The sequence below is a fragment of the Taeniopygia guttata genome, chromosome 3 (assembly GCF_048771995.1).
Source record: "Taeniopygia guttata chromosome 3, bTaeGut7.mat, whole genome shotgun sequence".
In the NCBI taxonomy this organism is placed as follows: Eukaryota; Metazoa; Chordata; class Aves; order Passeriformes; family Estrildidae; genus Taeniopygia; species Taeniopygia guttata.
The window spans coordinates 49,489,413-49,509,937 of record NC_133027.1 but is presented as its reverse complement, the minus strand read 5'-3'; the positions used below and the strand labels follow the sequence as shown (position 1 = coordinate 49,509,937).

Here is a 20,525-nt window from a genome sequence, read left to right as displayed (position 1 = left end):
TTGTCTCTTTAGCTTTCCACATCTCTCCCTGTCTTCTCTGGCACAGAAGTTAGCGCCTATTGCTGTCCAGACAAACCACTACATACTGCAAAATGTTAAATTCCTGAAAGGCAGGCCCTTGGACTTTTCAAGTTGGACATCCAAAATTAGTAGAAAATATTCATAGTATTTTCATATGGCCTTAGTCCCTTTCTGGGCTGTTTTTCCAGTGCAGAAAGTATATTACAAGGAAAAGAGCCACAAAAAGAATTTAATGAATGTTGTAAAACATTTGGATATTACAGTAATGAACACTGTAATAGAGGCTGCTAGAAAAGAAGCCATTCATGTAATTTTGTAACTGGCATGGTGAGCAGATGCTAAACGAAGTAAATTGTTTAAAACAGTAAATGAACTCTGTCTATGTAGTGACAAAAAGAAAATAGAGGGTAACTATTCAGTGAGCAGCATTCATTTTAACACTGTAGGGTGCACTGGATATGACCATGTAATTAAAGATGGTATCACAGTGGATCTTCTGAAAATGGCTGAGTGGATGCCATGAAAGCAATATTAATATTGTCATCTCCTAAATTTGAAGTACTTCAGTGTGCAGTTACAGCTTTCTATGACAGTAAATTTTGAGGCATTTTAAATGCAAACTTCATATGCTGTTGGAGATTTTCTATATTTGTTTTAGCTCTTACACAAGCTTTCTTCATTCCAGAAGAAACTGGGTTTCAGTATAGAGAGTATATGTGGGTTTTTTTTTTTTTTTTCTTCAGCCAAGAATTTTGCTCTAAATGCAGTAATTCTTTGCTTTTCTCAGTCAAAGAAACCTAATCTCTTCAGCCTAGTACTACACACACAGTTAACACACTTGAGTTAATCTTCTGGACGGCCAGATAACCTTTTTGTCAGCACCATTTGTTCCCTAATGGAGACTTCTGGTTGAGAACTACAGGAATCCCAAAAAACCCTCTCAGCTGTTGACATTTAGCAGCCTCAGGAGACTTACCCCTACATGAGAAAGTAAGTCCCAGTTGTAAGCACTTACAAAAAGTGAGAGGCAAGATGCCCTTATGCCACAAAGTGCTGATCCAGGGTAGGATTGTGCTGTTCATTTTAACATTTTCTGTAATTTTTGAAAATAAATGTTATATGACTTATTTGCTGTTATTCATTCTGTTGTTTCTCCGAATGTTGTTTAAACATTTTTCACCATTTTTTTATCCCCTTTCCTCCCTCTTCATTCCTGTTGTAATGATCACAGCTTCTATATATGGTTGGACCTTACTGCTGATTCAGCCCTGAGTGATTTTGCTTTTAACTGAACATTAACAAAATTAAGACTATGTCAGAGACCTCTGCTTTTAGCCTTATCTTACCTCCAGTGACCTGCAATTTGAATGAAAAACTGATATAATCTTCCCATATCCCAAGTACAAACTACATATTAAAGGAATTTGGTGACTTCAGATATGACGTTGTGGAGTTAATTCTGACTTTTCTCCTGTATATATTAAATCTAAATAATGGTAGAGGATAAAAGTGGGAAACTGGTGAGCCTTAGAGGAAAGGGGTGAAAAACTTCCACATCATTTTCTCTGCTGGTTTTCAGTGGGAATAACAAAAGAGCATTGAGGGATCTGCTGGGATTTTGAAGAAAGTTAAAGATTGCTGATGTTATTTCAGGGTGGGTGTTTAGCTTGGTCATGAGCATCTTACCCATGTCCCAAAGAGGGATGCTCACAGAGTCCTTAATCATAAATTTAGAGTAAATTGTTGGAATACAATTGTGAAGGAGCTGCCCAAGGAGTAACATGTCCAAAGAAATATTTTGTCCGGCCTATGAGAGGAGTGCTTTGGCTAAGGCTCAGCACACACCTTGTGTTGGAGTCAGGATTCAACAGATTAGGGATTCAGAAGAGAACAAGAAGAGAGGTTGAATGTAGGGAGGTGTGAGGTCTGTGAAAGGGGTGTCCAAGGAATGGCAGGCTGCAAAAAAAAATATTTCCCCTGAGAGCATGTTCATCTGGAGCATGGCTAAGAATCCTTTTTTTGGGAGGGGATTAATTCTGAGTGTTGGATAGAGCTAATTTCAGTACAGAAAAAGCCCAGACTTCCCATAGGTTAGCTAAGATCTTCTGTAAAATCTTCAGTCTCTATCTCAGATAAGAGCATTGAACAGATTTGATCAGAGGGGGATTTTGTATTAATGAGAAGGAAAAAAAACCTAATCTGCATAATCTTTCTTTTTGTTATGGGAATATTTGTGGGTTTTGTTTTTTTCACTGGGGCTTTTGTAATTTTCTAGGCATGTTACCAGGCACTGGAAATGTTGCCAGTGATATAGCATTGGAGAACTTTGCCCGCACATTTTTCTTTGCTTTATCTCTTGGGCCATGTTACCCTGCTTCCTGCCATATCTTCCTGCTATAGGAAGTGTAGGAGTGACTACTTTTATTTTAGCAGATTTTTATGTAGCAAAGAACAGGGAGACAGAAAGCAAAGCCAGGTAAATGGGGCTTTGATCTTTAGATGAAGATCAGCAGTGCATTGCACCATGGAGGATAGAAAGCTTCTCAGGAAAGGCAGTGGTGGAGCCAGGTAGCACTACCAACTTCCCTTGAGTTCATGACTCCATCTTAACTCAAACTGGGCTGAACAGGTAGGCAGAAATGAGTGTAAGGTGATGTGATCTCTGTTTCTTAAAAAAATTGCCCTTCAAGTATAAACACCAACCTTCAGCTGGATGAAGACTTCCTTTGCTGGACGAAGGTCTTTAGAGGTCTCAGCAGTGATACTGTCAGAGTCAGGGACCATGCCATGACAAAACCTGCTATGATCCATGATGTGATATGGTGATGATAAACATGCTAGTGAACTGATGGCCAAAATAGAGGTGATTACTATACTCTCAATAGCCACAACAAATCTCACTGCTATTCCAGTATTGAGCATCATCTGCAACAAGTGAGGACCGTGTTTGTTATGGACCTATAGGAAAGCCATTTTTTCTGGCTCCAAAATTGTCCTATATGTGGTGGCCAGAACGACCTGGAATACCCTGAAATTTTTAATGAATGTATTCCCAATAGTGATGAATGATGGTGTAAGCAAGGATTTAGAGGAAGCTGCTAGAAACAATTTCCAAGAAACAGATCTGGCATCCTACACTTAAAAGGGAGTTGGGGTGTTGGATGCAGCGGTGGCCAAGATGTTTCCTGGGTCTTGCTGACAGAAGAGCGCTATTGCTGTAGGCAGCTCCTGCTAGAAATAGGAAATTGTGCCCAATTCATTTGTGCCATATCTGATAATCTACTGATCCAGCACTGAAATCATGACCCAAAGTGGCCTGGCTGTGAGTTGAAGTTCAGGCTGATACTGTGTAAGAATTGCTAATTCAAATTTCTCCTGGACTGTCTGGTGCCAATTCACTGCACTGAAGTCAGAGAAGTTATTTAACTAGCTCAATGGATAGTGCTTCATGTTTAGTTCTTGCTTTCCAAGTGTTCTGTTAAAACTTTCGTCTGTCTTTGGGCTATAAAACATGAATAGATTTACTGAGGATTGAGTGTTGTTTTGGTCTGACCTTCCTATCCTGCAGAGCAATATCTTGTGGTGAGCAATTACTTTGATTCATTATTACTTTTTAGAGCACTTTTCCTTCTAAGATACACAATTTTGGATGAAGTAAAATATTAAGCCTTTTGAAGCAGAAGTTCAATTGCTACAAATCGAAATAAGCTCTTCACGGTTTATAAAAGGAATTTAAACTTCCATTACACTGAAAATAGTACTTTAAATTCAGATGTGCTTTAGTTAAAAAAAAAGTGAATAGTAAATTAAATTATTTTCTTTGAAGTTAAGAGATTGTTTTTTTCACATTCAGTATTACTTTTGGTACTGTATAATTATTATTGCAAACCAAATGGCTTTGAACTAAGAATCAAATATTCAAGTGCTATTAGAAGTAATTTTCCCTGTATTTTTATGAAACAGTTTAATCAGATCATATAAAGTCAAGCAAATGAGATAATACACAATATGTATCCACTTTCCACCCTCCATAATAATTGCTTCGGCTACACTTACCTCCTCTAATACTGTTGCTCTAATTATATTACTTTGCAAGTTAGGATCTTTTTAACTGCTAGGCTTATCTGGAGTCAGAACCTACATATTATATATCCTCTATATAACCTTTAATGTTAATTTCATATTGATTTAAGTGAAGTTTTTCCAACCTAATAAAAATAAGCTGAAATGTTTTGAAATCAAAGAGGCAGATACTTATGCTAAATGTGATGCACTTATGTGCCTACTATTTTCCCAAATCACGGTTTATATTGTAGACATGGTTTTACATACACAGAGTAATAGTATATTAATTTATATATTCAAAGTACCAACCAACAGTTTCAAACCTACAGCTGCCTCTGGTTGCATAGATTTTATTACTGCTCAAGTTTTCAGCTTTAGAAGCTTGAATTACTAACAGTGTATGTTCAAATGTTCAGTCACATAAGGACTGTATTTTGACTATGGCTATAAAATCCAGTCTTGCTAACAATGCACTGGAAGCTCTTTTGGGTTTGGTACAAAATTAAATTATTGAAATTATTAAATTCTGAAAATATACTATCCTTGTAACCCAAGAAGAAAGGAGACAAAAAATTAAACACCTCTTCATATACATTCTAATGCGGATTAGTCACTTTGAACATGATTGAGTGATGGCTAATACTTCAAGGGGAAAAATATTAAATTTTTTTGCTCATATAGTTTGTTAGATTTCAGATGTTTTTCTCAGAGCAGGTGCATTTAGAAATTTCAGAAAGATTCTAATTTAGATTTTAGGGCTGACAGATTTTCTTTGCGACTTGAATACAGTTGAACTTGGACTCTCCTTCCTTTGACAAGAACCTTAGTCAAGGATTTGAACATTTATTGATTGCTTAGTTTTCTGCAGTCTAATGAATGAATTAATTAAATTAATTAGTTGAATTAATGAACACATTTAACTAATTAAAATTACTTCTAACACATTACAGATTTCTAGTTAGATTACTTTACTTGCCAAATATGTATCAAGACCTATTTTATCCAAATCATGTTCAACTCAGCGGACAGGAATATGGTTTGGAAAATCTGTCTTTAATTTTCTTTTGTTAATAAAGCATATTCAGTATGGCTTAGTGCTGTTTGTATTTGTCTCTTTTTATTTCCTCTTTGTTAATACAAACCCATTTATCAGTCCTCATGCTTGATCAGCTAAGGCATCAACCAGTATTTTCATTTATTTCCTCCATTCCTCTTGATGACTACAAGCCTTGCAGATACTAAAATAGTTTGTTGATGACTTTTCACCAGTAATTTACAAATCAAGTGGCGACTTACTTGTGATGCATTAATTTATATTTGAAGTTTGTACAATAATTTTAGTTATTATTAATTTAAAAGGAATTCTCCTATGAACTTACGGCATTTTTCTGATACCTATATATCATCACTTGCTTCAAATAAGAGGTGGAGCTAATCTTGGAAAGAGCATGTTTGCTGGAAGGAAGTTGAAAATACTGACTCATCTCTGTCTTATTTCTCCTTAATTTAAACTCAGCACAAAGATGCGAGAGACATAAATCCTGTCTTCAGAGGAGCAAATTAAAATTATTGCTTGAACAAGCCTTTGTGAACTACAGGGTTTAGAGAGGAAAAAGTGTTTTAAAAGCCATAGATCTAAGTAGATTTTCACAGATTGCAGGTGTAGAGATATTTGTAGTGACTTGAGGGATACACTGGTTTTCTTTGTCAAAAAGCAGCAAAGCTGAAAAATTGCCAGTAACTCGTTTGAGGTATTGACTTGGCAGTGGAATGGGGAAGCAAGGTGATTTACGCCTTGGAATCTGAGACCTCTTCTGTAGTTTGAGAGATCTTTTGTCTTTTAAGATGTTGGGTTGTTAGCACATACCTGCACCTCTACCTGGTTCAAGTGGCATCAATGGGCTTGGCACCAATTTCTGCCCTTGTAGCCTTGGCAAATTTTCTTGATGATTTCTTCTGGGCCAAGGCCAGTCTGTCACTTCTGAATCCTTGTTGCCTTGAAAGCAGTAAGACTTTTCATCAGAAATAAAATCCAGATTTCACTCAAATGTGTAAGCAAGGTTTTCTTGCAATAAATTTGTTCTGTAGTTCTTGTTGGCTTTTTTTCTCCCATACTATTGACATTTAATTAACATAGCACAGATTATCTCTTAGTAAATATGCAGCATATTTATAAAAGCTAAACTGTCTTCCTGGTATGTTTCACTGAGTGGTAAAATTAATGGCTTTTATTTGTTCAGATGGTTCTTTGGCTCAACCAAACGAGCAGATGCCGAGAGACAACTGTTGTACCCTGAAAACAAGGAAGGAGCCTTCCTAATCCGAGAAAGCGAAAGTCTAAAAGGCGAATACTCACTCTCAGGTATATGCTAGTTTTTCATTTGGAGCAATGTTTTAAAAATTTTTCAGGTGGTCTGGGCTTTTTCATCTTCAAGAGCAATAAACTGTGGGCATGAAAATGAAATTAAATTCATAATGATGTGGGTTTTTTTGCCCCAGGAGATATATAAAGAAAACTTGGCAAAAGTAATTTGAGTTTATATTTTATAAACTTTGTTTATCAATATACTCAGAATAGAAATTAACTTTTTTATGATTAGTACTTCCAGTGTTCTAGCTGCCTTAATATAGATAGTATTTTCATGACCAAAGCATAAAAAATTACTTTAAAATTGTACACTACAGCTCTGATTAGTACAGAAAACAAAAATAAAAATAAAAGCATGTTGACAGATATCTACAATTTAAGAAAAGGAGATTTCTGTTAAAGCTAACATTTAGGTTTATATTTATTTGTTTTCAGGGATAAAATCATAGGAAGGTCATCAAATCTGTGTTTTAGAATCAGTGCTGTTTCATTGAAAATTTCACTGTAAACATGGGCAAAAAAATAGATTGATGATGATGATTCATTTTGAAATTATTTAAGTGCTTTATTTGAATCTGAATTATTACCAAATTAGGACACTTATTTGTTAATAATTTTACTCACATTTAAGTACATAATTTTTTTTTCATTCTGTAGGTATTTGCCATTTTAGATAGGAAATGTGATTGTTCATTTGTTGTTTTCTGTGAACATTTCCCATCAAACATGTCATACAACTGTGAGTCAGGAGTATAGTGTTGTCATTGACAACAGGGTTATACACCCAAACTTCCTGTTCTACCTGTATTAATTACAGAGCCAGGAAAGGATTTTGATGCTTGTGAATAAACCATAAGTAGACACGGGCAGAATTATTTCAATAAAATGAGAGGAACCTCGTCCATAACAATATTCTTTCATATTGACTCCTCTTTCGCCTGGATGTTTCTGTGTCATTTACCTTCTGCACATTACACAGAAACACAGCTTAATATTGTGAAGAAACAATTCTTGGTTTCACTTTTCCAATTATAATTAAAGTGTATGTACCTGCAATGTCTTGTGGTAATGTGAGGAATGCTTATTATTGCCAAGACAAAGAAATGTGAAATACAGGGGTGTTTATTGAAATAAATGTGATATTTGCAGTACTGGGAGAGTTTACTCCACAGTTTTCAGTTTGCCCTCAAGGAAGCTGGTCCTTGCCATGAAGTGGTTAAAGGAAAACTACCTTTAGCAAGGAATCAGACTGCTCCTGAGCTGTGACAGAACTGTCCCCTTTGTGTGTGCACATTTTCATCCAGGGACTGTATTACAGTCACAGAACTTTCAAAATGCTTTCTCTACGTGTGCCAACTTATTGCTGTGTTACATGTTTCAGCTTCCTTCAAGTTCATCCATGAGCTGATTTCAAACAAGGACTGGGCTAGACTGATGACAGGGTGGTGTTATGCAGGGAAGGAAAGAGAAGTATTATCTTAATGATGGCATGTAAATACATGGCGCATTACTAAAAATCAATGAAAAATCTTTTGTTTGTGCACCTGGGGGTGGAAATGAAAATTCTTTTTATTATTCTTTCTCCTTTTAGGAAAGATTTAAAATATTAACTATTTATCCTGCATCCTAACCACTTCTCTAACAGGAAAGTAGAAGTATCTTAGGTAAACTAGAGAAAAATCCAAGAGAATGAAATAAATATTAGGCCAGCATTTGTAGTGGTATAAGATCATCCTTTGATGCTGCTGTTTAGTTTTTTTGTTACAAATTTTGGATAGAAAATTTATTACATCTAATCTAGTATACTTGATTCAATTACGAAATCTTGTCTTAGACATTTTAAAAAAAAATTTATAAGCCTATTTGGGAAGAGGAGATTTGATAATGAATTATAAGAGCAAGATATGAAAACAACAGTGTTTTTTTCGTGTTGGTTTGCTTGATTAAGGAAGGTAAATGTGGCACTGAAGAAAATAATATACACAGAGGCAAGGCTCCAGCTGCAGGAGTTAGCTCTCCTTCATGCACAAACATGGGCTGTCCTCTAAAAAGGTATGCATGAACATATGTATCATCTCAGATTTATTAAACATTTGTGCTCTTTTAGGCAAAGAAAGAGGATAAACTGAAGCAATCTGCAGACACTATTGGTGGCATCATTTCCCAGTGCTGCTGTATTCTTTAGCAGCTTCCCAGAGTTGAACATAATTTATCCTTAACATGCTACTTCATCCCAAAGAGCTAAATATTATTTGCTGCTTATTGAATCGGCTTAGCTGAATGGTATCTGTTTGTATTATGCAAGCTCTTTTGCTTCCAACCTAATAGTCTAGATGGTCTATGGTCTAGATGTTTTATGTCCATAATCTTATTACTTACTGCCTGCTTCTTGGAAAGCTGGTGCATTCTAAAGCAAACAATGAAATGGTTTGTGTTGTGGGAAGCATTAGTAGGTAAGAAGGTAATTCAGTTCACCAGGTTCTATGGAGAATAGAGTTTTCCTGCATCTTTCTTGTTTGTGCCATCAGAAGGAATTATGAGACACTAAAGCTGAGGAAGAAGGATGGCTTCTATCTCCATGGTAGCTGATACACTGAAAGGGGAGAAATCACAACTCAATATTTTGGAATATGTCCCTAATTTCGGTTTCATATTTTTTCAGTCCAGAAATATTAGACCTCAAAAGTCCCATCTTCTGTAGGTCTGACTGGTTTTGCTCTAGCTTTTATTGCTGTTTTTGGTTTCATTGCAGAGTAGATGATAATAGCTTGAAGATAAGGTCTTTCTGATAGCTTTCAGAATTAAGGTCTTTAAGAAAATATTTTAATTCTCCATCCAGCATGTCATTTAGGCAAAAAATAAGTTGACGAGGAAGATTTTTTTTTCTTTTACCCAAGAACCCATAAACTGATTTTATGTATTTCATGCTTGATTTCATACTCATGAGATTTAATCTCATGAGTACTAAGACAAATTATCTCCTTAGTAAGAAAAAAAAAATTTAAAGTTCAATCTTTCATGAAAATTACACTTTTTACTTCTAACTTTCCTTTTTGGGAAAACGTCAATTTATGAGATTTGGATAATAAATAATTATTTAAATTTAAAACTAAAATTCATGTTCAGAAAGGTTATTATCATCTGTGAATAGTGAAATGGAAAGCTCATTAAGCCAGATAGTCCCCCGACATGTATTACTATAATTTTAGGGTGTTTGACATTTTAAAAATAGTTTTGCCCATTTTAAAAATGCACATGTTGTCGACAGATTTTTATGTTGATGACTCCAGCATCTGGTGTGAAATGCATTAAATTTTAAACATGTTGCTGCCATCTTAGATGTTGCCTCATTTTAATTAAAAGCCATAATTTAGATGTGCTCAGTTTAATTGAGTATCACTGCCAATGATAGCAGGAGGCTCTGTACTTAGCCCATCACTGAATAATGGAATCTGAAAGAATTATTGCATTAAATAACAATGTAAATAGTTTGTGTTTTCTTCAGCTATTTTTTCCATGCTTCTAAAAGACTATTACTCCAGCATAGTTTAAAAGGTAGTTGTTTAAGGCAGCAGACTCACAGAACTGGCAAAATCATGGCTATACTAAAAGGATGATTTTGGTTCTGCTTCTGCACCTGTTCTGTGCTGGTGAGAGTGATCTCATGAGTCACCCTCCTCCCACATCCACTCTCTGGGCATGGAGGCAGAGCAGAGGTGCTCCATGGCGAGTGCAGCACCTCTTTGCAGCTTTTCCCAGGAGCTGTTGGGACACATATTCGGCAGTAATGGAAAATTGCTGTCTCCATGACTCATTTGGTGAAGGTTTGGACTCTGCTGATGCCACCATAAATTTTTGTGCCCTGGGGAAGAAGTAGTAAATTATTTTATTCACATTCTTCAGGTGGCAAAATCTACTTCTGCTTAACCCATCATGTGGAGATGGATAGCTAGGAGAGGATAATCCTTCTGCTAGACTGAAACTATGTAGAAATTTAATGGGGAGCTGTAATTCTTTGGAAAGGGCAAGCTGAGGAGAAAACCTCTGCAGTCTTCAAACCCAGTTACTGTAAAGCTGTGTGAAACTGAAATTACAATCCTGTCCTGGTTAGTAGTCTTGCATGGACGTAGAGAAGACTGGAAGGGATTATGGATAGTTCTTTCCTGAGCGATATATGCTCAGTATAATTTTGGCAGAGGAGCCATGCCATGCTGCAGAACTTCAAGTGTGTGCTGCAGAACTTATACGGCCAAATTCAGCTCTAAAATAAAAGTAAACAACCCCCTGTCTAGTACTGCACTTAACTCAGCTACTTATTACAAGACTATATGAGTGCAGAAATTTTTCTTCAGTTTCTCCACACAAATCACCACTTGACCTGCATGCTGTCAATCATAAGGCTTTTTAAAAACCTCATTTAAGAAATTAGAGCACATCCTTCAAACCAGTTTTTGCATTATTAATATTAGCTGCTTTGCAAATAATAGTTAAAATACTGCTAATAAATAAATCAGGTAGTCAAAATACTATTACTTGTGATATACAACTGAGACTGGATTAACACAGTCATCCTGTTGCCCTTTTGTTCAATGCATCATAAAGGCTAATTAGTTTGTCTGGATTAATTTTCCTGTGAACTTTGGAAAAGTTATTACATTTTCAATCTGTTGTTACTGGATTACTCTTTCCTTCATTTTGCTTCAGCACCATTTCCAAATGGCACATCACAAAAACATTCATAAATTTTACAGTTAAAAAGTAGTAATTATGGCTGTTAATTCAAAAAGAAATATTATTTCAAAAATGCAATGTAATATGGATTTTGTTTACAAATATTCTCATTCTTGTCCTCATGCAGAATTGTAAGTTCCCAGATTCCTAAAAATACTACCTGTGGTGTAGTATTTTGAAAAGCTCCTGTCTGCTCTCTGGTGGTCTTGGATGACAATCACACAGTACAGTGCAAAAATATTTGATCATCCACAATATTATTTAAGGAAGGAGAGATTTCCTCATTTATTTCATCATTTAGATGATGAGAGAAATTATTATTCCTATCAGCTTGGCTTATTTCATGTAAACAATTCTATATTTATTGTACATACAATATGCAACTATGTATTCTTCTGTTATTATCACCAAAGCTATTGTCAAGATGAATGCAGTGGTATAGTATAAAGAATCTATTTAATAGGTTTATTGTGGAACACTGCTAATGTTAGAGCTAACAGCTGTGGAGTTCTTTGGAGCTGAATCAATTACCCTTCTGTATGTAATTTAAACTCTCCACTGCCCATTGAACATGGACAGTGATGTCTAAATTATGGAGGGTCTAGGAAATGACACCCACACACATAAGTGACTAAATACCTTTACAAATACAGTTCATCTCCTATGAACTGCCCTTTCTGATGATTCTGAGCCTGCTATTGCTTCTACTGATATTCCTTTGTAAAAATCTCTGAAGGAGTGATCTCCAAACTATTTTTAAATTATTTTTTCTTTTTTTTTTTTATGTGTCTCTGTGTGTGTGTGATGTATATACGTTTTTTGTCTCTCTCTGATCTTGTGCTGGTTGATGTCTAGCCCCAGCATTCAGTGGCTGAGCCTTTTTTCTGACACATTTAAAGTGTGCTGTAATAGTCACAGGTAGGGACACTTTGGCTGTCACGATATGTAGATAAGTAACTTACAGGAGGTGAGGAATAGCCTTATTGATTAAGACACAACAGATTAGAGTAAAAAACATTCCACTGAAAAGGAATTAATCAACTACCTGAAATACAGCATTATTCATCTGATTTTTATATATTGCAAACATGCACAAATTTCAAAAAAATCCGTTGGAAAATGTGAGTACTTTTCAGAGAACCGTGGCTATGTGGAGGGAATATCTGTTTCCTCTAAAATGCCTGCCAGCCCAGCAGCTGCTATTTGGAATGTTAACACTAAAATAAAGGACGATAAAGGAAATTAAAAACTGACTAAATGATTGCTGTCAGTTAGATGTTTTTGGCTGGTTTTGTTGTCCTCAAATATGGGAAACACAAGCTGCCTCACAGAAGATATATTTATGTAGTTCTACATCAGTTCTCCAAATCTGAATAATTGAAGACTGATAGACAAGATGCCTTAAGCTATCTGAACAATGGGCTTTGGTTTGAAAGAGGCTTTCTTTAAAGCTGTCATATTTGGAACTAAAATATTTTATTTTAAGGTCCTCATAAATATATTTAGGAACATTATGATGGTTTGGGTATAAATGGTATTGTACTACTTCAATTATTCCTGGACAATTAATGTACTTAAATCTTTTTAGTTTTTGATGGTACATCTGTGAAGCACTACAGGATCAAAAGGATGGATGGAAGCTTTTTCCTAACCAAAAGGAAAACTTTTAAAACTTTGAATAAGTTGGTTGACTATTACAGCAAGAACAATGATGGCCTCTGCGTGTTGCTCAGACAACCATGCCTAAAGGTAAGGCATGGATGCCACACTGTGCAAAGTATTTTTTGTGAGCTGACTCACCAGCTATCTATCAGAAAGTGTTGACCCCATATCTGTTTCTACCATTTCAGAATGTTAAGGATCTGCTTGTTTTCAGGAAGTTCTGGGTAGTGTTACAGTTTCATCCTTGAGGTTGACAAATTAATAATAAAATACCATGCCATTTTGAAAAAAATCATCAGGTGTCTGAGGGGGTGGGGGGGAGAATATGCCAAATCATGATTTATGAGTACCTTTTTATAAATATATATGGAGATGAAATTGCCAGCTTCATAACTCTAGCTGTCCATATGTAACTACTGAGACAAAACCACAAGGTTCTGGCAACCAATATGTCACTGTTCAAAGAGCTTGCTAGAGGGATGATTTCTAATTTTTGCTTTTAATCGGAGGATATTTTCTTTAGCATATTTCTCATTTCTAACAAAGAGCACCCAGTATGAGGGTTGTATTTTATTTTCTCGGCTCACTTTATTGCATGTGTATACTCTAAAGAAATATTATTTATATCTGTTCCAGCTTTACATAGATTTGTACATGATTTGTTCCAGTTAACAATGATTTGTATATATTGTTGAAGTCTCAATTATTGTATTATTTATTTTCGAGATGCAAACTCCTGCTACTTTTGATTTGTCTTACAAAACTGTTGATCAGTGGGAGATAGACCGACGATCTCTGAAATTGGTAAAAAAATTAGGATCTGGTCAGTTTGGTGAAGTATGGGAAGGACTGTGGAATAATACCATCCCCGTGGCAATCAAAACATTAAAACCAGGTATGTGAATTATTCTTAACAGTTGAGAACATGAACTATTAGCAAGAGTGCTCCTTTACTTATTAAATGCTGCAGCAAAGAGAACCTTTCTGTATATGCTTAAAATCCACACACCTAGACATGAAGATTAGTAAAGATCTAGGTCCAGATAGTCTTTGTTATTTTGAATTAGAATTTCATAGAGTTTTTTTGTTTCTAGATGAGCTGAATTAATTCAACATCTGTGTCACATAAAAAGGAAACCACAACAAGAGTTGTAACTATTTTTTATAGTATTGTTTGTGTGGAAATGAGTAACTGTAGACTGAATAATCTGTAGATTAAGTAATTGATTTACAAGCAGTTTGTCATCACTAGGATTTTTCTAGTGATTAGGTCCTATATAGCAGTGATATTGAATATTTACAATGCTAAGTTTGTACTTAAGGAGTGCTTTAATCCTAGTATTGCTTGAATCAAAATTTTAAAAGTTTTTGATACACAACATTTATACCCACTATTTGCATGTAATATAAGATTGTGACTAATACAGCTTTTAGCATTTTTCTTAATTATGTTTCATTTACTTCAAGTAATTTGTGCATTTTCAATTGACAACATAAAATATCTGCCAGCAGATGGCAAGAACCACATAGATAAGAGAGGCAGCCTGGATGATATACATGTTTTTTAAAAAGAGATAACAACACTAGCTGTGGTTAATTGAAAAAGCCTGTGTTGGTCACTAATGAACCTGATTCAGGAAACAGAACAGATTCAGATCTTTGATTCAATGTAAGATCAATACGCTTGAGCACTGCTTGAATGGTCTCCTGAACAGGGAGGAATTTAAGCATATAAAGCTCTCTTGCATCAGGATATCTTTTGTGGTTTGGGACTATGCAAACTGAAAGAAAATAAGCACCATTTTTTTTTCTCTGCTTAACTGAAAATATAAAAACTGTTCAGACTAAAGACCTTCTATAATTCATATCAAAGACAACACTTTTTTCAGTGAACAGGTGCATCTCCCTAGTGACTCAGCAAAGAGAAACCAACTTGAAATCTTTTTCACTGGAATAAACATAAGACTCACTGCAAACTTGTTATCATGTTTGACTAGCACAGTATAATGGAAGAAACTCCTTCAACTGTGGTTCTTTTTGTAGTATCATAGTTCACCTGGGAAAAAGGGCTCTATTAATCAATACTTTTTCTATCACAGTTTTTTCCACTCTAGTCTGACTCTTGCTAAGGTCAACAGCAGTAGTTTCACTGATTGCATGCTAAGTTGTATTGAGTTAGGGCAGACAGAAGCCCCATCTGGATGCAGTGCTTGGATAGGAGAGAGTTTGTGACCTAACACAGCGATAAGGAAGCTGTGAACAGAATGAAGACTTTGATTCCCAAAGCTGTCCTGATAAGTTATATAGTTAGTGCTGAATTTCTTATCACTGTACTTTGTGAACTATCTCATTCTACCAAAACAGTTCACATGGTCATAAATGTAAGCAATTAACCTTGTAATATCACTTGTCCAGGGAATTGTCATCTTCTATACATTGTTTTTCACTGTATAGTGAAAAGCAATTGGAGTGTCTTACAGTAATCAGCACACTGGTTTTCCATAGCTTATTTTCATTGTTACTCATGAGGAATAACACTTCACTAATTAAAGACAAACCACAATACCCACACTCTAAACTGAGTAATAAAAGTTTACCTTGGTACTAAGAAAATTTCAGCAAAGGGTTGGGTTGGTAATTTCATTCACCATAACATAAAGTTGATAAATGAATGAAAAATATAATAGTTAATGAGTAATCAAGAAATACATTGTGCTGATGACTGAAGCTTCCAGGAGTCACATAAGCAATGTTTCAGGCTTCAAGTGTAACACACTGGAAAGTACGCCTCTCCTGTTGCTTGGCTGAAAGATCTAAAATCACTTGTCTTTACACTAGGGCAGGAGTGGGTGTATTTTAAACTACAGACTTTTCACTAAGCTGTTTTACAGTGTAGACTCTCTGGGCAAGCAAGTCATCAGGAAAACAGAGGAGTGTGTTAAACTTAGAGTGATCTGGAAATATAAGGGGCTGAGATGGAAAGGGTTCTGCTAAAAAGGCTTTACCACCAGAGAAATTGTGAAATGGAACAATGCTCTTATTACCAAGCAGGAGCAGGTTGATCAAGGGTAATCACATGGTGAACAATAGAGAAGAGTATAATGCAATCAGAATATCATAGATTTAAAGGCCTTTAGGCCAGAAAGGATTTCTATTACTTGGGGTTTTTCTGTTGAGCATTATTTTGCAGAGGACATCTGTTCTAGACCATATATAGTCAGAATACTTTGCTGTTATATGCCATTACACATCATCCCTCTGCTGAGATTAGCATTTATATTTAAGCAAAACACAGCTTGTTCTTGACTACACAATAATGAGAAGTCCTCTAGTCCTAAGATGAAGGCACTATAAGAATCTGCACCTAATTTCACATTTGAATTTGCCTGATGTCTTCTCTTTAACCCTTGCTATGTCTTCTTGTAATAAAATAAAAGCCTATTTGAATGTATTAATTGTTCTTTCCATTCTGGAGGTAAACACAGGGTGGGTTAAACCAATTTTCATTTGTCTTTAGAAAGGCTAAATGCAGATTCTTCTTATATAGTGTCCTTCTCATTTCTCAAACAATTTTTTTTCTGGACTTAAAGTAATCTTTAGCTATTGCTACTAAAAGGCTTAAAACCAATGATGTCAATGGCATCCTGGACTGTATCAGAAATAGTGTGGCCAGGGGGAATAGGGCAGTGATTGTCCCTCTGTGCTCAGTGCCAGTGAGGCCACACCTCAAACCCTGTGTCCAGAAAAAGAATTCTCCATACCAAAATCAAAACACCACAATTACAAAACCAAAGTCAACAATTTGCACACAATCCACCCCTTGTCCCTCCAGCACAATTACAACAATTTAAAATCCCTGAGATCATTCTGCTCTTTGCTGTCAAATATTGTTGTCAATGTCTTGTCCATTACCTCTCCTTATTCCTTTTGCAATCTGTTGATCAGTGTGACTGCAAACAGAAAGCAGAAGTAATGTGATGCTTTCGTTCAGATAATTCTTTTATTTGTTCATTGGTTCAGTTGTCTCCGCTTTGGAGACATCTGTGACATTTTACCAGCCACAACCATAGCCATGAATGTGTGAATGAAAAAAAAAAAAAACATAAGAAAATCTTTGCCTTAAAGAACACCTCTAACTTTTGAGCTACTGACCCATAGTTTTCAAAAAGGTGCAGGGATCAGTAGATAAGAAAACAGTCTAGAAATCAGCAGTTTCTGTTTCTGGTTTTGGCTCTGCACAGCACTGTCTTGATGCAGGTCCCTGAACATGTAATTTCACATTTCTGTTTTTATTTCCTCACTGAGACACTGTTTTTTTCTATTTAAGTGGAAATCATTGCAGCAGGGATTTGCACTTTATCCTATGTTGAGTGTGATGGATTTTCTAGAACCCATTGTCTGGGCTAGCTTGCTTCTCCAGCTGCCAGCATGTGAAGCAGACATCTATCATCACCAATTAATTGTATCTGATAAAGTTCCTTATGCCTGTTGAAGTTGATGCATACATTTGTCATTATCACATTGTAAAGCATCTCCCAATGCTTCTCCCAAGCATGGAAACTGTCCAAGTATGATTTTTTTTTTCAGGAGGCTTTTCCAAACTAGTGTCTGGGTTGGTACTGTCAGTGGAGTTTTTCATAACATTTTCATTTCCCTAATTTGTCATCTATTTAAAATATATGCAGTGTAAAAAGCTTTGCACTCAGGGAAGTACCCCAGTTTCCCTGGAAAAAAAAGAGATTTTTTTATTCCATTTAAGTCAGTATGTGGCCTTACACTGATATGTAAGTTTATCTCTATGGTGACAAAGCTGCTTGAGAACATGCAGAAACATATATTATTTGTCTGTTAATATGAATAGGCTATTTTAGATTCTTGTGTTGCCAAATACTTAGTTTTAAAATTTTATTTCTTTATTACTCATGAAATTCTTCAGAAGATCATATTTATATGCTTAATGCAGCCTCCACATAAATTAATTTTCTATAAACTTTACTTAGAGGGCTAGGTTCCTCTGAAGTACAAAGGTACTTTGAAGCAATTTGGGAAGGTGTATTGAAAAGTTGCAAACAAAGGGTCTTGCAATGAGTTTGTCAAATATTTAAGGGCCATTTACATATAGGCCAGTAGAATCTGGAAAATAACTAACCTTCCTCTCTAACTAATTTCCAGGTTATCAGTGTTTATGTTAGAATGTGTCGCTTCCTCAGATCTAGAACAAAATATTTTCAAAGAGAAGTTAATCAGAACTGATATATCTGTTTTAAGTAGGCTTAAGTTAGAGGTGATTCCTGGCAAAGCATCGCAATATAGAACATCTCAAAGAAAGAGATTCCAACACTTTGTTCTGAAGAACAACTTTGACATTTAGAAAAACATTTTTCATTCAAAAACCAGATTTTTAAGACCGTATTTTCTTCAGGTCCTTATAAATTTACTCCCAAACTGGTATTTCACACAAAATAAACCTTCACTTGTTTCAATAAAGGCTTATGTTAACTAATTGTTTTATTCTAAGTAATTTCTACTTACAGTAATCTGTCCTTTATCTGATGCTTGCCACTTACAGGTGAAAATGTACATTTCATTAAAAACATACATATTCAACTACAAGTTAAACCCTTGTCAGTTATTTGAAACTCCATTTGGCATGTCTTTCCTGCCTCAAAGGGATGTACTGTAAATTCTTTGCCACTATTGTGACAGGCTTTATCCAACTAATTTGTAACTAGCATGTTTGGTTGCTTTTAGAGGCAGTTTTTAATTTGCTTATTCAGTTGCTAAACCCTAATCTAGGCAGAACACTCATAAAGACACTTTTAAATTTTTTCGGTTGGCATCCAATCTTCTTATTAAGTACAGTATAAGATTTACAGGCCTGTGGGAGATTTGGGTGCTGTCTGCTACTTGTACTATTTAAAGATATAAACTAAGTAAAACTGAAGGTTACATATGCTCTGTAAAACATGTAGGAAACACTTATTGATCTTTTTCTGGTTTGTTTTCATTATTGTCACTGTTACTTCCTTTTACAGTGTAGAAAAGGATTTGCAGCTACTCAATTAATGGAATACTTCCTTCTTAATCAATTTATTGAAAGTTGTCATATCTGAAAAACATGTTGCTTGGTTTCAGTTTGTTGGGAGAAGTTTATAGCATGATTAAACTGAGAAATTCCATGTAGGCAAATTTTGACTGTGGGAACAAATCAGACTGTCAAATTCTATGGAGTGAAGAAACCCTGTATAATGATCCATAGAGGGTCCATGATTTGGTAGACCCTAAATGAGCAAGTACTTTATCCTTTTTCAGATCAACTTGTCAAATTTTGGCACTGATGCTATATTATTAGTCAGGCTGATGCATTTGCTTTTGGAGGCAGAATGCTTCACACCATGCAGCTTCTCTGTAGGTTTTACGTTGATTTTCATGACAATGCATATATCTTGAAACAAGTAAGCAAATGGGGCAACATTTTAAATCAGTATCAAAATGAGTCCAAAGGCTATAAAGAGAACCCTAGACTTTTAAATTATTTTTTAAATCTAGAATTGGTGGAAAGTTTCAGTAAATCTGTAAAGGTTGTGCTGTTCTAAACAAGAAAAGGATATAGAAAAGATATAAAAACAGATAATTTGTTTTTTCTCCCTGTCATAATCTCTGCTTTATCCAGACCAGGTGTGATAATTTACTCTTTGTGCAGGCCCCCACTTTCCTCTGACAGTGAGTAAAGAGCTTGTACCTGTTGAGGTATTATTGGCTGGTTGCCATTTATTGATGGTATGGAAATCCAAATACTTTGACCACTCCTCCTAATGACATCCTATAAGGTCTCGGTAAACTGGGAAATATGGGATTGCCAAGGGAAGTATGAGGAAATGGAAGTGAGGAGTACCTGTTCCTTGCAATGTAATCTTTGCTCTCCCAAGTAGTCAAGTATCTCTTTTTTCATAAAGTCTAACTCAGGAGCATTTCTGAATCATTCCTCTTGTATTAATGCAAGGATAAGAAATCACACATCATTCCTATGTTTTGGGAATAGGCTGGGACATTTTTCAGGAGGTGGCATTCAAGGTACGTGTTGGGCGAAGAGGCTGATTTTCCAGTCCTTTTTGTAGGACAGATTTTATGTTGGAATTTTATTGTTGAGTCATTTAACATCCTTGAAGAGTTTCACTTAATTTAAACATCCATGTTTGGAAGACAATCAACCTCCCAAATGAACTTTATAGGTTCCCTAATATTAAAAAAACCCCAACATAAACTCTTACTCTTGCAGCCTTGGCTTCTCAAATTACTTAGTCTACTTACTGAGTAAGACAAGTTTGTTTTTAGACATGGCATAGAGGAGAATCAGTTAGATAACTCGATATTTTCCTCCACAGTATTAACTGTAGTATTTTCTTAGTTAAAGTATTTTGATTTAGGAAGAAGGAGACATGTGAGTAGTTCAATAATTTCACATTTGCATGTACAAGCATTTTGAAGGAGTTATTATTCACCAACTTCCTCAAACATCTGACAATATCTGATCACTACTGGATCATTCATCTAGAAAGCTTTGCTTCTATATTTGTGCATGTTTTCCTAATCCTTATTCAGGACATATGAGCTTTAATCCTATATTTGCCATGAGTTTAGCTTCCTGTGCCATTTCTGATTGCTTCTTTGACATAGT

The 20,525-nt window shown here is 35.4% G+C and overlaps 1 protein-coding gene across 2 annotated transcripts in view; it reads left to right on the top strand.

The window, feature by feature from the left end:
- FRK (fyn related Src family tyrosine kinase) overlaps nucleotides 1–20,525 on the top strand; it is a 47,258-nt gene that overhangs the window by 16,158 nt on the left and 10,575 nt on the right. Inside the window, exons 2-4 of one of the 2 annotated variants that reach the window (XM_072926794.1) lie at nucleotides 6,327–6,448; nucleotides 12,774–12,934; nucleotides 13,622–13,742. In XM_072926794.1, coding sequence (XP_072782895.1) covers nucleotides 6,327–6,448; nucleotides 12,774–12,934; nucleotides 13,622–13,742 — 404 coding nt within the window. Of the gene's footprint in view, nucleotides 1–6,326; nucleotides 6,449–12,773; nucleotides 12,935–13,573; nucleotides 13,743–20,525 lie in introns of both variants that reach the window. The other variant, XM_072926793.1, reaches the window with a different exon arrangement.